The 16281-nt window shown below is 41.3% G+C and overlaps 2 protein-coding genes across 3 annotated transcripts; both read right to left on the bottom strand.

The window, feature by feature from the left end:
- Window positions 1–36: 36 nt before the first annotated feature.
- LOC147307638 (uncharacterized) lies at window positions 37–5623 on the bottom strand. Its single transcript, XM_086271857.1, has 2 exons — window positions 5388–5623; window positions 37–2330 (listed from the first exon to the last, which is right to left on the bottom strand). The coding sequence occupies exons 1-2, from the start codon at window positions 5515–5517 to the stop codon at window positions 1312–1314; spliced, it is 1149 nt and encodes a 382-aa protein (XP_086127983.1). The 5' UTR covers window positions 5518–5623; the 3' UTR covers window positions 37–1311.
- Window positions 5624–6508: 885 nt separating this feature from the next.
- On the bottom strand, window positions 6509–14240 carry LOC147307637 (uncharacterized). Of its 2 annotated transcripts, XM_086271834.1 has the most exons (3): window positions 13906–14240; window positions 9946–11053; window positions 6509–9245 (listed from the first exon to the last, which is right to left on the bottom strand). In XM_086271834.1, the coding sequence occupies exons 1-2, from the start codon at window positions 14057–14059 to the stop codon at window positions 9978–9980; spliced, it is 1230 nt and encodes a 409-aa protein (XP_086127960.1). In that variant the 5' UTR covers window positions 14060–14240; the 3' UTR covers window positions 6509–9245; window positions 9946–9977. The 2 variants fall into 2 exon arrangements, with proteins under 2 accessions (XP_086127960.1, XP_086127959.1); XM_086271833.1 differs by lacking the exon at window positions 6509–9245 and having other exon boundaries at window positions 9944–11053.
- Window positions 14241–16281: the final 2041 nt, after the last annotated feature.

Below are 16281 nucleotides of genomic sequence, written 5' to 3'. Positions count from 1 at the left end.
GACAGCTCTAAAGGTGTTTTCATATTTGTTTAATGCTGGTTTAAAATGCAGGCTGATGCTAATAATGCACAGCATCTTTCATTCTTTTTATTACTTTTAAATGTAATTTTGGGCTTTGACCAGCAGGAGGAACTAAACCCTGATAAAACAGAAACAGACAGGCTGACTACAATGTGCAAATTTTAATCAGGTGCCTCAGATGGAAACATAACGTAAAATCAAACAACATCATTTATATTTCATATAAAATCTGGAAAATTTCACACTTGACTCATAATCAGTTTTTCTGTACAATAGTTCAGTACGTTTAAATAAACCATGCAACACTCGTACTTTAAGTATTTTCAGAGTTACAGGCCCTCTAAGTACACAGAGGTGGGGTAAACCGTGGTCCTTATCAGTTCACCATGTTCTTCCAGCAGGTTCAGGAGAGAAACATTAACAGAGGTTTTCAAGTCCTTAATTTCAGATGAAACATTAACACCTCACACATTTAACAAGATCTTCTTCATTTTGACCTCCTTCACTCCTGCTGTGTAGCTTCAGTTACCCTTGCAATACAACAAAGTTATACAATTACTGCTATTATGACACCAGGTGATACTTGGAGTATAAATTACTGTTAGGTGAATGAACCTGAGTAACTGGTGCTAAAAGAATGATTGTTATCCAACGTCTACATCTAATATTGCCTCAGCTGCGTGTCCCAATCACAAACACTGCACACAGGAACAAGCTGAGACAACGTGCTCTGACATAAAACTATTTGAAACAGGAGCGATGTAACACAGAATGCAGTCATCTGAAAATCGTTTGAACGTTATATCTGCCTGCAGAAAGCACACTGACAACATTTCAAATGTTGTACAGGCCTCAGAGTACAACCCACTGAATCCATGACATCATCATACGCCCTTACAAACATCCACATTTCAATAAGACCCATTCAATAAAAACTGAAATGCACTTATTACAGATTCACCACATCTACTGGACAATTTGACAAAGATTGATTGTGCAGTCTGACACACTGATCCAGGCCCAGGCAGCTTCATCGAACACAGCCTGCTATACATCGCTTAAAAACTGAAAGCTCTACTTAACGACTTCTGTTCCCAGACGTATTTTCCACTCAGACATTACAGGCCTGACTTTCCTCCTGAGAGTCTGTGGGCTGTTAAACTAACACTGAGTGAAACTCTTCCCACATGTCTGGCAGGACTCCTTCTCCTGCAAATTTATATTTTCATGTGTGCAGACACGTTACGACGATTGATGAAGCTTTTCCCACACTTTGCAAGAGTACGGTCTCTATCTATTGTGAATCCTCATGTGGACGTTCAAACCGCCGCTTTGAGTGAAACTTTTGCCACATATTGTACAAGAGTAGTCCTTCTGGCCTGTGTGGATCTTCATGTGTCGCAGCAAATGGCCACTCTGCCTGAAGCTGTTTCCACACAGTTTACAGGAATACGGTTTCTCGCCCGTGTGGATCGCCGTGTGCCGTTTGAACGCTGAAGCGTCAGAGAACTTTCTCCCACAGCTCTTACAGATGTGCGGTTTGTCACCCGTGTGGATTCTGCTGTGGACGGTCAAATCACTACTCTGACAGAAGGTTTTCCCACATATTTTGCAGGAATACGGCTTCTCTCCCGAGTGAATTAACGCATGCCGTTTCAACGCCGATGACTGAGAAAAGCTTTTCCCACAGGCATTACAAAGGTAGGGCTTCTCGCCTGTGTGGATTCTCATGTGAATCAACATTTTATCTCGAGCTCGGAAACCTCTCCCGCATGTTTCACAAGAAAACGGCTTCTCCTCTGCGATGCCACTTTGGTGATACTTCATTATATAAAGCTGATAGAACTCTTTCTCGCAGGTGCTGCAAGCGTACGGCTTCTCTGAGGTTCTGTGTTGGTTCCCGTCATCTTGAAAGTCTTTCCCACAAACATCACATTTACTGACAGAGTCTAAATTGCTGTCACTGTTTCTGTGACGGCTCTGCTTTGGTTTCAGCTCTGCATTTCTAGTTGATCCTGAGGCTACATCAAAGCTTCCTTCGTTCAAGCTCTCAGTTTCAGGAGAGCTGGGAGAGAGGAGCTGATCACAGTTTGATTCTGACTCGCTGAGGTCACTGTCCTCATAAGCAGGAGTCACCATAAAAGTATCGATCTCCTCCTTTAGTAGGAGCTGCTTTCCCTCCTGACTGATGAAGAGTTCTTCCTCTTCCTCTTTGATTTGTGGAGGTTCTGGATCCTCCTGGTCCAGACGGGAGTTTCTCTCCTGGTTACAGAGCTCCTCTTCCTCATTCTGACTGACACACAGAAGATCTGAGGGGACAAACGGACACATGAAAAGTTCCTAGTGTGACGATTACGTTCTGGGGAATGTAACCACATGTTTTTAAACCAGCAGGGACAGTGTTTTTATCTTAGAGAGTTTTGAAATGTGTTCTGCTGCTCTTAATTTGAATATTTCTTTTTAGTTCTACTCACTTCCTCACAAGGATTTGCCCTTTGCTCAGCCCGCAGTGTGAGCAAGATTGTTGTTAATAACTTACCTGGTTAAATAAGGGTTACCCTTAGTATAAATTGGCATTACATGAAAGTACTGCATGTCCCCATTTTAAGTTCAGTTGGTCTGTCTTCCATACAAAACACAGATGTTTAGGATGTGAAGTCATAGTGTTTTTTTTTTTAAATTCACATCCTGCCTCATTTTACCACCATACCATACCACCTTTATTTATAAAGCACTTTAACATAAAACCAGAGTTCACAAAATGCTGTACATGCTAAAAGCATAAGTAAAGAAAATTAAAATGAGATAAGATAAAATAAATAACTAAAAAACTAAAATAAATTGAAACATGTCAAAACAAATTGAGTCAACCCCTCTAATCAATGCCAAAGGCTTCAGCGAATAAATATGTTTTAAGAAGACTTTTAAATTCAGAGAGAGAAGAGGCCTGCCTAACATGCAAGGGTAGATCATTCCACAACTTTGGAGCAGCTACAGCAAAAGCACGATCACCTTTAGATTTATACTTAGTTTTTGGTACCTTAAGGAGCTGCTGATTGGCGGACCTAAGGGAACGGGGAGGTGTATATGGTTGTAGTAGCTCCGAGAGGTAGGGGGGGGCCAGGCCATTAAGAGATTTAAAAGCAAATAAGAGAATTTTAAAAACAATCCTAAAATGTACAGGTAGCCAATGGAGTGAAATTAAAATTGGGGTAATGTGCTCAAACTTTTTTGTTCCAGTTAAAAGACGTGCTGCAGCATTTTGCACAACCTGCAGGCGCCTAATGGACGCATCACTAACCCCAAAATAAAGTGCGTTACAATAATCCAGCCTAGAAGTAACAAAGGCGTGGATTACTGTCTCAAAATGCTGTTTCGATAAGATAGGCTTTATTTTGGCTAATTCCCTCAAATGAAAAAAGCTAGATCTTACAACAGCTCTGACCTGGCTTTCAAGTTTAAGATTTGCCTCTATTTTAACTCCCAGATTAGTGATGACTGGTTTAACATACATTTAACATTTTGTTTTTTAACAACTTTTAAACACAGAAATTCACAAGGAAAAAAAAAATCACGACGTGCTTTTAGTTTAAACAAATGATTTGTGTCGACAGACTTCAGGCCAAACATGCACCAAATGGGCAATACTACAGGACCACACCTGCTAATCTTTAAACCCAGGTGTTTACAGTCCCGCTGCCACAGCTGTAGAAATATCAAGCTTCTAGCCAAGCAGCCCTCAAACCAAACAACAGAATGTTTGGTTTGAAAGAGCTCACTGAATTTGAGCGTGGTGTTGTAAGAAGATGCCATCATTGCAACATGTCAGTTTGTGAAGTTTCTTCCTTCCTGGTTATTCAACAACCAACTGTTGATCAGATTACATAACACATAAGTCACCGATACTATTGCCTCAGTAAATGCAGAGCTCCAAACCAATTTCTTTATATTTAGATAGGAAATAGAAGGTGGGTACTGTGATCAGTAGAAACATGTGCAAACATATGTGGAATTAAAGTAAATAAGGCAGAAACAGAGTTTGCACAACACACGACTAAAGCAAAGATTCTGCACTGTATTAAATCAGAGTGTAATAAAAACTAAATGAATGCAGCATCTAATGATAATAGTAAAGTACGTAAGTATAAAGCAGCTCTTTGGAGGGGCTCCTTTTTTGCAACGCTACCTAAATCTTGTGCTATATTAATGTAATAATAAAATAATATCAATGAGAATATAAACTTAAAATTTAAACTAAAGTTAACTTAATAAATGTGCTCTGCTTAAATCACTCAAGTAGAAAACGAGCAGAGAAAAAGAAGGAACATTTCCTTTGCCTACATAGTAAGGGGTGTCAGGAAAATGAGTACAGTTGGAGGTTAAAGTGGATTTAAGCAGGCTGTGAAAGCCTAAAATTGGTTGTAGTGGCTCAGCTCAGGGAAAGACTCACCACTGCTGTTGAGAGCTGCAGTAGAATTTCTTTGTGAACAGGATGTGATCAGCTGATCTAAGGTTTACTGCTTTTTGTGGATTTACACAACTGAATTTAACAAGCAGATGTTTCATGAGTTGTCCTGCTCCATCCTTTTGCATGGTTTAGAATCAGCTTGCTAAATTCACAAGACCTTCCCAAAAACAGACGCCATCTGGATGAGAGCAAATTCCCTCATCCATTCTCTGCTGCTCGTCTGTATATACCTTTCAGCAGTGATGGATTCTTTCCAGATGTGGATGCTGCCAGTTTCACAAGCACTGATTCATCTCCCTCCATACATCAGAGAGGCAAGCTTTTGAACTGAACACTGATGGCCATTCTCATCTTTAGTCTTGTGTTCAAATTAAATTACCATTCGACCAAAATGGTTTTCATTCTCCCTCGGTCCATTTTAAATGAGCTTTGGCAGCATTTCTGGATCACGCTACAGCAAACTGCTCACAGACATGATTTCTGGACGCTTTCCTGAGACCATGCTGTGATTTCCATGACAGCATCATTTCTGACCTGCTGCCAATTAAGCTAATTGGATACAAAATGTTCCTCCATCTGTTTCTTCTTAGTACCACCTCCATTTTCCAGCCTTTTCTTTCTCCCTTCCCAACTTTTCTTTGAGCTGTCAAAAATGATTTTGTCTTAAAATTGTCCATTTCTCAGTTTAAAGACTTGATGTGTTCTTTGTGAATAAAATATGGGTTTATGGGATGTGCAGACTATTGCATTCTGGTTTTATTTACATTTTTCACAGCAGCCAGCTATTTGGGATTTGTGTTGTATGTAATTTGGCGTTTCTCTCTCTTTTTTTCTCTTTGGGGAAAACCTGCAGCTCCCTGCTACCCCTAAAACCCTGCAACATGTCATCGTTTCTTACCGATTCTGTGTAACTTTATCTCAGGCTTCCAGCTGATGTCCAGCAGCTCCTCCTGACAGCGGACGAAGGTTCGCTCCACATCCGTCTGACAGAGTTCATGAGCCGGAGGAAAACACTGAGCTGAAGACATCCTACCTCCAGCAGCTAACGCTGCTAGCGCCTGCGCCGCTGCTGTTTACGACCCGAGTGTCACACTGTCGAGTTCCGGCAGAAGAGAAGGGAGTGAACTGTAGTTCCGCCCGTGTTTTATTGGAGCTCCACGCTGAGCTCCCACTTTTTAAAGGGATTCGGCCGTGAAAGTACATTTTATATTTCAGAAAATCAAGAAGTTTAAGGTTTAGAAAGAGCCAGCTGCGCCCATAAGAAAACATTTAATTAAAAATAATAAATAAGTAACTAAATAAATAAACAAAAATAAAGGAGAAACATCTGCGATCGTTTAACAGTGAGCTACTCATCCTATAATGCACTGCACATTAGTGTGTGATGTTCCTCTTTTATAGAAAACTATATTTAAGAGCCTGCAGGTCTAAAAAGACTCCCGTGTGATATTATACAAAGTTTGTGTCAGTATTGATGCACTGACTGTGCAGTATTATTTCTACAATGTTCCTAGAAAACCTAAATGTGTTACTTTATCTCATCTTTAATCTTCTTTTTAAACTTACAGTATTACCTTTTGTGTCAGTGACAGAGTTGCACTATATTTTGTTGTATAGAATAACATAATAGGCGAGCACATTGGTGTGGTGGTTAGCTCTGGTGGCTCACAAACTAACCACCACACTCCTGCACCTGGCCAGGTTCTTCCTGTTTGTGTGGATTGTCTCCGGCTTCCTCCCACACTCCAAAGACATGGGGTTAGGTTAATTTAGGTTTATTGGTGATTTTAAATTACCCATAGGTGTGAATGTGAGTGCTAATGGTTATCTGTCTCCCCACAACCCTGAAAAAGATAAATGATAACAGTAATAGAACGACAACAATGCTATTCTGTTGTAATGATTTCAGCCTCATGTCAGCACTAATGATGGTGAGTCGCCTCCTGGAACACCCAGATTAATCACCTGGGTAGACTTTCCCACCTAGCAAGAAACAGTCCACCAGCAGCCAAGTCAAAGTTTCGACATGTTTATTTTTTAAATATAAAAGATTGCTGTTATATCAAATATGATACAATATATGAATTTAGTTGTTTATGATGGTTTGGAAAAACAAAGAAACACCTGAAACACAGCTCGTTAGTCGGCTCAGATATGATGTTACTGTACAATAAACCTTTGTTTTAAACTTAGATTAAATAAATCACCACAATGCATAACGGATTTTTACAAGATGGACAGGATTATACAGAACTTCAAATGAATGACATTTTTCAAAATACTTCTGAGAAAAAAAAAAAAGGATTACATTGATATTAAAGGTTATTTGTCAGCAAAACTCAAGCACAGAAGTTAAACCTCATAATTATCAGACGTCTTCATTCGTTTGTGATTCTGTAACAGTCGTTAAGGATAAATTATTTGACACCTTAAAATTCGCACTTTGTTCTGCCTGACACAGAGTTACACTTCATTCAACCCGTCTCACACAGTGTGACACAACAAGCTCTTAAACATCATCACTGTTAAAGTCAGAAGGCACTTGGAGTCTGAAAGCCCTGCTGTGAATCGTGCTCACTCAGAAATATTTGATGAAAGGGATTTTTTTTGAAAATGTAACTAAAGAGACGCTCCTCTGACCCGACACAATTACTCACAAGTTATTCCAGAAGATTATCCGACCCTGCTGAACTCGGCCCGGGGTTTAGTGTTGGCTAACCCACCGTACTAACAGGATGGTCGTGATCTTTTAAGATCCCAAAGTCATTAAATTTTAAAGAACTGAAGTGTTTATGTGGCTATTTTTGGTCTTAAACTACGCACCTGATAGGATGTACTGTTACAAGCAGACTGCTGCTTGCTGATCAACAGCAGACGTGTTTCTAAGTCCCAGGTGTCAGACCGGTAAATGTGTGTGGAGCTGTGAGATGAGACGCTGCTGTAAAACCAGGAGAGCCACAGACGACTAACTCAGACACCTCTGTGTGAAGTTAATTAAAACAAATAAAAATGAGGTGCAGTGCAAACCGCTGGGGAACAGCCAGAACATCACAGGTCTGTCATTAACTGTTAAAGTCTGTGTGGAACGGCTTCTGCTTGAAAAACAAACACTGACCGACTGAGTACAAAGTGTAGCTGCATTAGTCAGATAAACAGATTATTAGCCTGGTCACCTCACAGAGAGAAGGTTTTGGGTTCAAACCATCATAAACAGTCTCATCTCTCCTTGTGTCAAAGGCTGGCTCCTCTAAATTGGATGGCACAGCAAAGAAGAGCTGAGTGTAACAAAAGGCCTTCATGGGGGTAAAAACAGCAAAATTATAAATGTTATTAACTGTTTATATTGGTACTGGGACATACACAAGGTCTAATTTCATAACTGGATGTGAATGTTTCAAATACTGCCGAGCAGCTTTAATCTCTGATATACTGTCTACTAGGGCTGCCACAAACGATTATTTTGACAGTCGATTAGTCGCCGATTATTTTTTGCGATTAGTCGACTAATCAGATCATCATCCATTGGACGTACAGCTTATCGCACCAGCAGCATTTGCTCTTATATAACTATCATTAGCTTACAGCTTTAAGTGTTTAAGGTCTGTGCTAACTAAAGACAAGATGATAGTTTATTAAATTTTAATGAAATTTGCAGATTGTTTCGGTGAAGTTTAATAAACTCCTTGCTATCTAAACTATAACAGGACACCGGAGTAAATTCTGGAGCATCTCACACTTCTGATAATCAGCTGTCTGCTTGACGTTTATTCAGCTGTGTAAAAACTATAACTTTAATCTCAGCCAAACCGATTTACTCAGGAACAAATAAAACACTGAAAAAAGCCAAACAATAATATTTTTAAATTATCTAAGTGACTTATATATCATGTTTAACCTGAGCAGCGAAAGACGGCGGTGGGTTTGAAAACGATTTGCCGGGAGTCCGGTGTTCTCACGGCTCTAGTGAGCCTAGCCCCCGGCTCGCTATCGAGCTAGTGGGTAACAGACGTCTCCGAAAACGTCGGAGCGCTTTTGAAAATATGTGGTGTCCTGATAAACTGAGCAGATATTTGAGGTTTACACAGCTACATTCTCACCTGAAAATATGTTAAACGTTTATTTTGTGACCCAGAAAGAATAATAAGCGTAATATTAAAACTAACTAGCTACCGCCATTGTTGGAAACTGCGCTGGGCTGCACTATGAATTCTGGGACAGAGCTACTTCTTCTTCCGGGTTTAACGGCAGCTGGCATCCTTGTATATGCAGTGCTGCCATCTTCTGTTTCAGTCCGTTATTACACTCTTAAATCCTGCTACTTATTCCTGGGTCTTTTGTGATCTTACAAAGCTTCAAACGACGCGTCGACTATTAAATCAGTTGTCGACGATTTTGATAGTCAACGTAATCATGACTAGTCGACTAATCGTGGCAGCCCTACTGTCCACTATAAAACACTGAACAGTGTGCTGAGGAGGGGCTGATATTAACCATTCAGTCGGCATGATGCCGACAGGATACAATCAATAAGCCACAACGGACTGACTTCAACACCGCAAATATGACATAAAGTCACATCACATGCGGCATAACGTGCCGCCTTCAGGAGCAGCAAACGCAGAAGAAGGAGGATACTGAAGAAAGTGCAGATGTGCACCTAGAGAGCAGCTGTTGGACCTTCACTGAGGGCCATCTCATCTGAAGCTCCGCCCACACACGATGGCATTCATTATTTAAGGCTAACAGGTGTTTTTACCTGGAGACACAAAACATTGTACCAGAGTTTGAAAGAAGAAGTCTGAGAGGAGTTTGTCTCACAGCTGCACTTCATTAACACAAATGAGCCAGATGTTGACTGATTCAGAACAGCAGCATGAAAACATGACATCACAGCTAACCACAACATAACAAGCATGTTTAGGACTGATTCTGCATCCCTGTGCCGAACACATGATAGCAGAGCATAAGACCAACTTATTCCAACTGTTTTGTCTTTGTGTTTTCACTTCTATGAGGATATTGAAATACTTTATATTTTACATCTTTCTGGCTTAATCAGATTAATTATCTGGTGTTAAAATGTTAAAAACATGCTCTGGCATTTTAAAGTTGTTAATTCAACTTCCTGAAAGTCAAAAATATAGAAACTGAGCTAGTCTTTGACATCCTGCAGTAAAATAGATGGAACTGATGCCATGACTTAAATAAAGTATTTATAAGGAGTCACTACTACCTCCTTAAATAAAGGTTACGCTGACTTGTTTCACCATCTTGTGGTACAAAGTGGTATTGCATGAAAGCACAGCCCAGCCTTATTGCGCTCTAGTTGATATCTCTTCAGCACAACACACAGATGTTGTGAACATAAAGTCACAGCAGTTTTTGTGACTTTAAATTACCACAAGCATATTCATAATATTTTTCCCGACAGGTGTTTCAGGGCCCTGACATCTCACCTGTATGGGTTCCCGTAGCGACCAGATTGTTATCACTCCCCCTTGGTGCCTTTCCCACATTTTTTGCAAGCGTGCGACGTCTCTGCTGCGTGCGTTCCCATGTGGTTCTTTAGCGTTGCGGCGTATTTAAATCGTTCCCCACAGGTGTTGCAGTGGTAAGGCTTCTCACCTGTGTGCGTTCTCATGTGAACAGTTAAATTGCTACTTCGACTGAAACTTTTGCCACACGTTTCGCAGGAGTACCACTTTTCACCCGTGTGCGTTCTCATGTGAACTGTCAGATTCCCGCTCTGAGTGAAACTTTTCCCGCAGATTTTACAGGAATACGGTTTCTCACCTGTGTGGATTGCAGCGTGTTTTTTAAACGCGGATAAGTTGGTGAATCGTTTCCCACAGGTGTTGCAAGCGTACGGCTTCTCACCTGTGTGGGTTCTCATGTGAACCAACAGAGTCGCACTGTGCCTGAAACATTTCCCGCACGTTTCGCAGGAATACGGCTTCTCGCCTGTGTGGATCGATGTATGCCTTTTAAGTGCCGATAGGTCAGTGAATCTTTTCCCACAGGTGATGCACAGGTGTGACTTCTCACCTGTATGATTTCTTTCGTGATATTTCATGAAATAAATCTGATAGAATCTTTTTCCACAAGTGCTGCAGGCGTACGGCTTCTCGCCTGTGTGGATTCTGTAATGTTTCTTCATCTGGAAATTATACTTGAAGGTTTTTCCACAAACGTCACATTTTACAGACTTTTTCCCCACGTCAGGTTTACGCTGACTGTGTGATGTGACAGCTTTCGCGGTGCTTCTGGTACGCTGATGTAGCTCCTCTGGCTGTGGCTCTGCATTTGTCGTAGATCCAGAGTCCACATACTTGTGCTGAGGTTCACTGAGGTCACTTTCATCATAAGTAAGAGTCACCATAATTGTCTCGCTCTCCTCCTTCAGGATAAGCTGCTCTCCCTCCTGACCGGTGTAGAGCTCCTCCTGTTCCTCTTTAATCTGTACTGGTTCTGGTTTCTCCTGGTCCACAGCAGAGGCCTCTTTCTGCTTACAGAGCTCGATGGAAACCTTCTCCTCCTCTTTGCAGTCATCTTCCTGTGGAAGGTCTGCAGAGATAAAAGGGAGAAAGAATTAGTTCATACTGTGATACGACAAGGTTTGTTCTGATGGACGATGACGTCTCGGATTGATGAGGGTCAAAGTGACTGATGATACCTCAACAATTAGCCCGATTTTTATGCAACTTCTCCAGTTGCTCATTATGAAAATATCATGTTTATTCTGATATTCATAATAAATGAAATCTTGGCTTCATGTCGCTCCTCCACACGTAACAAACACCTGCAACACAAATGTTTCTGAGCATGTTTGGGCACAAGTTCACGCCCAGACTAGAGATGGCACGATACCACTTTTTTATGTCCGATACCGATACCGATATCATAAATTTGGATATCTGCCGATACCGATATGAATCCGATATAGTGTTTTTTAATCAACAAAACTGTTTTTTAAATATCTTGCTGCATTTTGTATAAGTTCATACTCAAGTTTAAAACAACAACTACACTAAAGCTATTCTGTTATACCTGTATGCAAAAAAAAATATTTCATAGTTCAGCAATACTGATCAATCTAATAAACTTAGACCTACACCATCCTCCCTATTCTGGTATTTTAAAGAGTACTTAGCGTAAATATTAAGCAACCTAACTAATAGGGTTCCAACTCCCAGCAACAACAAAAATAAATAAATAAAAAATAGGGAACCACCCCTCACCCTCCACCTCATGATGCTTAATCGACGTAATCAACCTTAATTTGATGCAGTGTGAAAAAAAATGCACAGAAATCAATTATTTTTCAAGAAATATTAAATAGATTCAACATCTTTCTTCAACAAAATTGCAGACTGCACAGATGGTACCTTCCCAAAGGAAAAAGTGCTATAGCTTACTAGGGTATGTTAGACTTAATAGTCACTATATACAGTAATTGACTTCTATTCATTTTGCATCAAATTAAAACTTTGGGTGTCAGATAATTATTTATTAAAAGCTAGACATTTTAAATGAGAATAAGAAAGAAAAGTATGTCTTTGTGCCCCCTTTTCCCTGTTAATGCCCTATCGGCCCCCCTGGCTAAACTTTGCTAGATCCGCCCCTGCACAGTTACCAGCGTCAGCTACGTAGAAAAAGATCCTCGAGTAGAAAGTAATATTAAATACATTCTAACAATAGCTGATCAAGCTTAAACGTGCTGCTGTTGTTCAGCCGCTGGTTTGCTCTTTCTGGTGCAAAGTGGGCCAAAAACAAAGAAGAGACACGGACTCGCGACAGAAAAGCCGATCAGCTGATCATTAAGCAGTTTCATGATTGAAGTAGCAGCAAGAAGAGGCAGTCGCTCCATATATCGCTTGTCTGATTGTGACCGCTCACATCGGGGCACTTGTCTTTGATCCCACTGAGTTCTAAAGTTGCAGAAACAGAGAGAGGCATCTGCAGAGTCAACGGCCGAGTGCTCATTCCTGTTACACGTCTTTGAAGAAGAACTTCCTCTGGATGTCCCTGCCTGCAGCACACGTGCAGCTGATGCACCGTAAGGTTAATTCTCCACAGATGAGTTTGCACAGTGATGAAAAACAGGCATATAAAACCAACCGAGTGTTTTCTTCATTTATTTTATCCCAGATGTTGCCACCTCAGTGAAGGTTAAAGAGTTACCGACATAAATGAGTATCCTCACAGAGTGTGACCATCAACGATTGCTGGCTCCTTAAACTGGTACTCACACATCAGCACTTTCAGGTCCTCTGCTCCAAGCAGTGCTTTCATACTTTCAGTTAAGTCATTTGTTTGAAACACTAAACTCTTAAACTTGTGTGCAGCCACTGATCATGCAACCCAAGAGTGTACAGGGCTGTGAGCCTGAAAATCATCAGCGTTGGTTCCTAGTCCAGTTGTATCCACAGCATCAAGGTCATGGGCAGATCTTCTATGGGCAGTTCAGAGCATCCAGAAAGGTCTCTGTGCCCCCTCTGCTGAATTCTACTACATATTACTACTACTGCATATTCTACTGAAATACTTCTACAACTAGAAGTAAACTGAAGTGACAGTGTTTGGTAATGACAGAGTTAAACATCATCGTCAGAGTAAGATCAAGCTAAACCTCATTCATCTGTAAATGTCTTTAAAGCCCGAACAAAAGGAAACGAGCAGAGATGAGACGCTTACAGTCTCAGTGTAAGCGTCTCTGGCTCTGTCCACCATCCAGGGGAAGAAACCTTTTGCACTTGTGCCGTTTCTGGCTGCATTTCTCTCTCAGTGCACTGAGACAGAGCGCGCAGGGTCACGACATGTCCAGTGTTACCCAGGATTACCCGAGCGCAGTGACAGCATCAGCCGCTTGCCTCTCTGCCATTAAGGGCTCGGTGCCTTTCTATTAGAACAGACACTGTTACTCAGCAGTGCTTTATTGTTTTGGTACTTAACTTCGTCTAAAATAATAAAATGAAAGTTGTGTTATTTGTAATGAAGGAATCATCAATAACTGCACATAAAAAAATGTTAGGGCAATATTTCTGTTTCATGTGTTTGAAAGAAAAAAAGTTACACATGAGCAGTAACTGTCACTGGTTTCTGGTGTTTTCCAATAAAACCAGAGTGAATTTATACTGGAATGATACAGCACGGTCTCTGGCATTTTCCTGCGGCTGCTGGCTGGCTTTTACGTGTGCACCGAACCACAAATGTCAGATTTAAAATATATTTTCATTTTAAATTGGAGAAACTAGTCAAAGTCACCACATCCCCGCTTCAGCGGCTCCTTTGTCAGCGGCTCCTCCGCGCTCTCCGCCCCGGCTGGACTCACCCTGTGACGGCTAAGCTAACAGCGTCCGCCCGGCCTGAGAGCGCAGCGCTGGTCCTTCTCCTCCCGGGCCTGCTGCCCCACGTACCTGCAGAGTCTGCAGTCCAGCTCAGGGCCCGGTGCTGCTGGTGCAGCTGCTCCTCGTACTGCAGGACGGTTTTCTCAAACTCCTTGAAGATTTCCTCCGCTACGGCGCTCAGACGCTCCTTCACGAACAGCCTCAGATGCTGAAGAGCGGACATGGTTCCTCCAGCAGCTCCACCGAGCCTCAGCGATACAAAACACCGTCAACCTCCAGCTGCCAGCTTCCGACGTCCACACAGCCGTGAAGTTTCAGTCCACTTCCGCCGGAAGCTGCTTTTCCTCTAAAAATAAAACGCGCTCTACGGAAGCTTAATGCATCCACTGGCCAAGAAATACAAATTAAATTTATAAACATTTATAACAGAGTTTTTATGAAAGAGCTTTTGTCTTCTTCTGGCTGCTTCCTCATCGGGATTACACAGCAGTAAATCCTCGCTCTTTCTCGCCCTATCCTTGGCATCCTCCTCTGAGCTCCTCCTTTCCTCCTGCCTGTCAGCTCCATCTCCGGGATCCTTTGGTCCTTCCAAACCAGCTCAGCCTTGCCTCTAACTTCATCTTCAAACTGCTCCACCTGAGCTCCCCCTCTCATATACTCATTTCTGACCACAGGTATTTAAACCCATCCACCTTCAATGCCTCTGCTCCTCGGATCTTTAAAATAACACAAGGTTTCTCAAGGATCAGGATATGAACCAATCACTCAAGAGACAAGGACACCAACATCTGCCAATATTTCAGTCCTAATTCAAAATAAAGTGGTATTCACCTTAGTGAGGGCTCATTATTGCTTACTAAAATCCCCAGATGCTCTTTGGGATTTTAAGATATGTTATTAATTTGGAAAAAAGGGACACGATTCTTTTTTAAATCAAGCGAACGGATCACTTCTGTCTTGTGAAATCAGGAAACTTTCTAAAAAATAAAATAAAACAACAAAAAAAGTGCTTGAAAATGTTTCCTCTATAGTGACTTTAATAAGCACAGGCCTACAGTATGTGGTGGAGGCACTGACGCTTAAAAGTAGAAGAAAGCAGCAGTCACGCATCCTGTGGATGGTTTGTGAAGTCTCCAAAAGTTGATTCTGTTCATCTGGACGTTTTCAGTGGGAGAAACGTTTCGTCGCTCATCCAAGTGCCGTCTTCAGTCTCTGACTGCAGGTTTCCCCAATCTTATAAACAGACATTTGCACAATGACTGAAATCAGTCCACTGAGGGAACAATGGGCTGGGAGGTCAGTTCATCATGATTATGCAAATTCTCATGACCATTGATCAGTGGTTGTTGATCAATGGTCATGAGTACCATTCACAGAGAGCTGGGGAATGGCTGCAATCACAGGATTGTATGATGGTGAAAGATGTTCCCTTAGGCCCCCTCCTCGATTCAGAGATGGTCTTTCCTTTTCACATAAACGGCCTCCTTTTCTCCCGCTGCAAACGCTACGTCCAGATGAGCAGAATCAGCTTTTGGAGATTTACTTACCTGGATGATTGATCATCCATCAAGACGTTTGTGAAGTTGTGTTTGTCCTGTGGACCAAACCACTGAGAACTACATGACGGGAGTTTATGTTTCTGAACTAAAAATGTATTTTCCCCTCTATAATTAAATCAACAGCGTTCACTGCATGTACACTGATGCACTGAGGAGGGCGCCTTCCTTATCCCTCTTTCATTTCCACCATGTACAGTTGCATTATTACAAGCACATTATAGGTTTCAGATGTTCTATAAAAGCCTTCAAATGTGGAGCTTTTGGAACTAAACAACTTTAATTTATTCAGATCTAGAAATACTTGTTCCCTCCTGTTAGTCTCTCCTCAGCATTGGACTGGAGATATCAATGATGTCAGTGAGATTTTTCAACACTTTCCAAATGTATCCAGAGGTGTGATTGGACCGTTTCATTGGCTGAATCTGGCCATGTGTCTGACACCCCAGACAGTGAGCAGTCTTTGAGTGACTGAAAGAAATGTTAAAGGTGTTCTCATCAAAATCACCAACGTTTAATTCAAAAAGACATAAAAGAGATAACACGATCTTTAACATCTTTGAGGCTCTTGCCAGCTCTACTCTTGCTTTTCTCTACAAACTTATGTTGACTGGACAACAGAGAAAAATGATTTCTGCACCATAAACAAACACCTCTTTTTAAACAGACAAACAGAAAAGTGTGTGAGTGACGACAAAATACGGAAACATGTGAAGGAAGTGATTTTATTGTCGGGGTTGGAAATTTATCACACATGCAAACAGCGATGTCGAAGCCGTGTATCATCAATATTTTATTAGCAAACCAGAGAGAAGTTAACAAAAGAAATCATTACTGCAGGAACTGAACATCTGTGTTTCTGTACAGATCCAAATATACTACAATATAT

Source organism: Aulonocara sp. 'chitande type north' Nkhata Bay, linkage group LG18 (assembly GCF_057382095.1).
Source record: "Aulonocara sp. 'chitande type north' Nkhata Bay isolate Kocher_YH1m ecotype deep benthic linkage group LG18, A_spYH_male_GT1.1, whole genome shotgun sequence".
In the NCBI taxonomy this organism is placed as follows: Eukaryota; Metazoa; Chordata; class Actinopteri; order Cichliformes; family Cichlidae; genus Aulonocara; species Aulonocara sp. 'chitande type north' Nkhata Bay.
The sequence above is the reverse complement of the archived record's forward strand: the minus strand, read 5'-3'. Positions and strand labels throughout refer to the sequence as shown.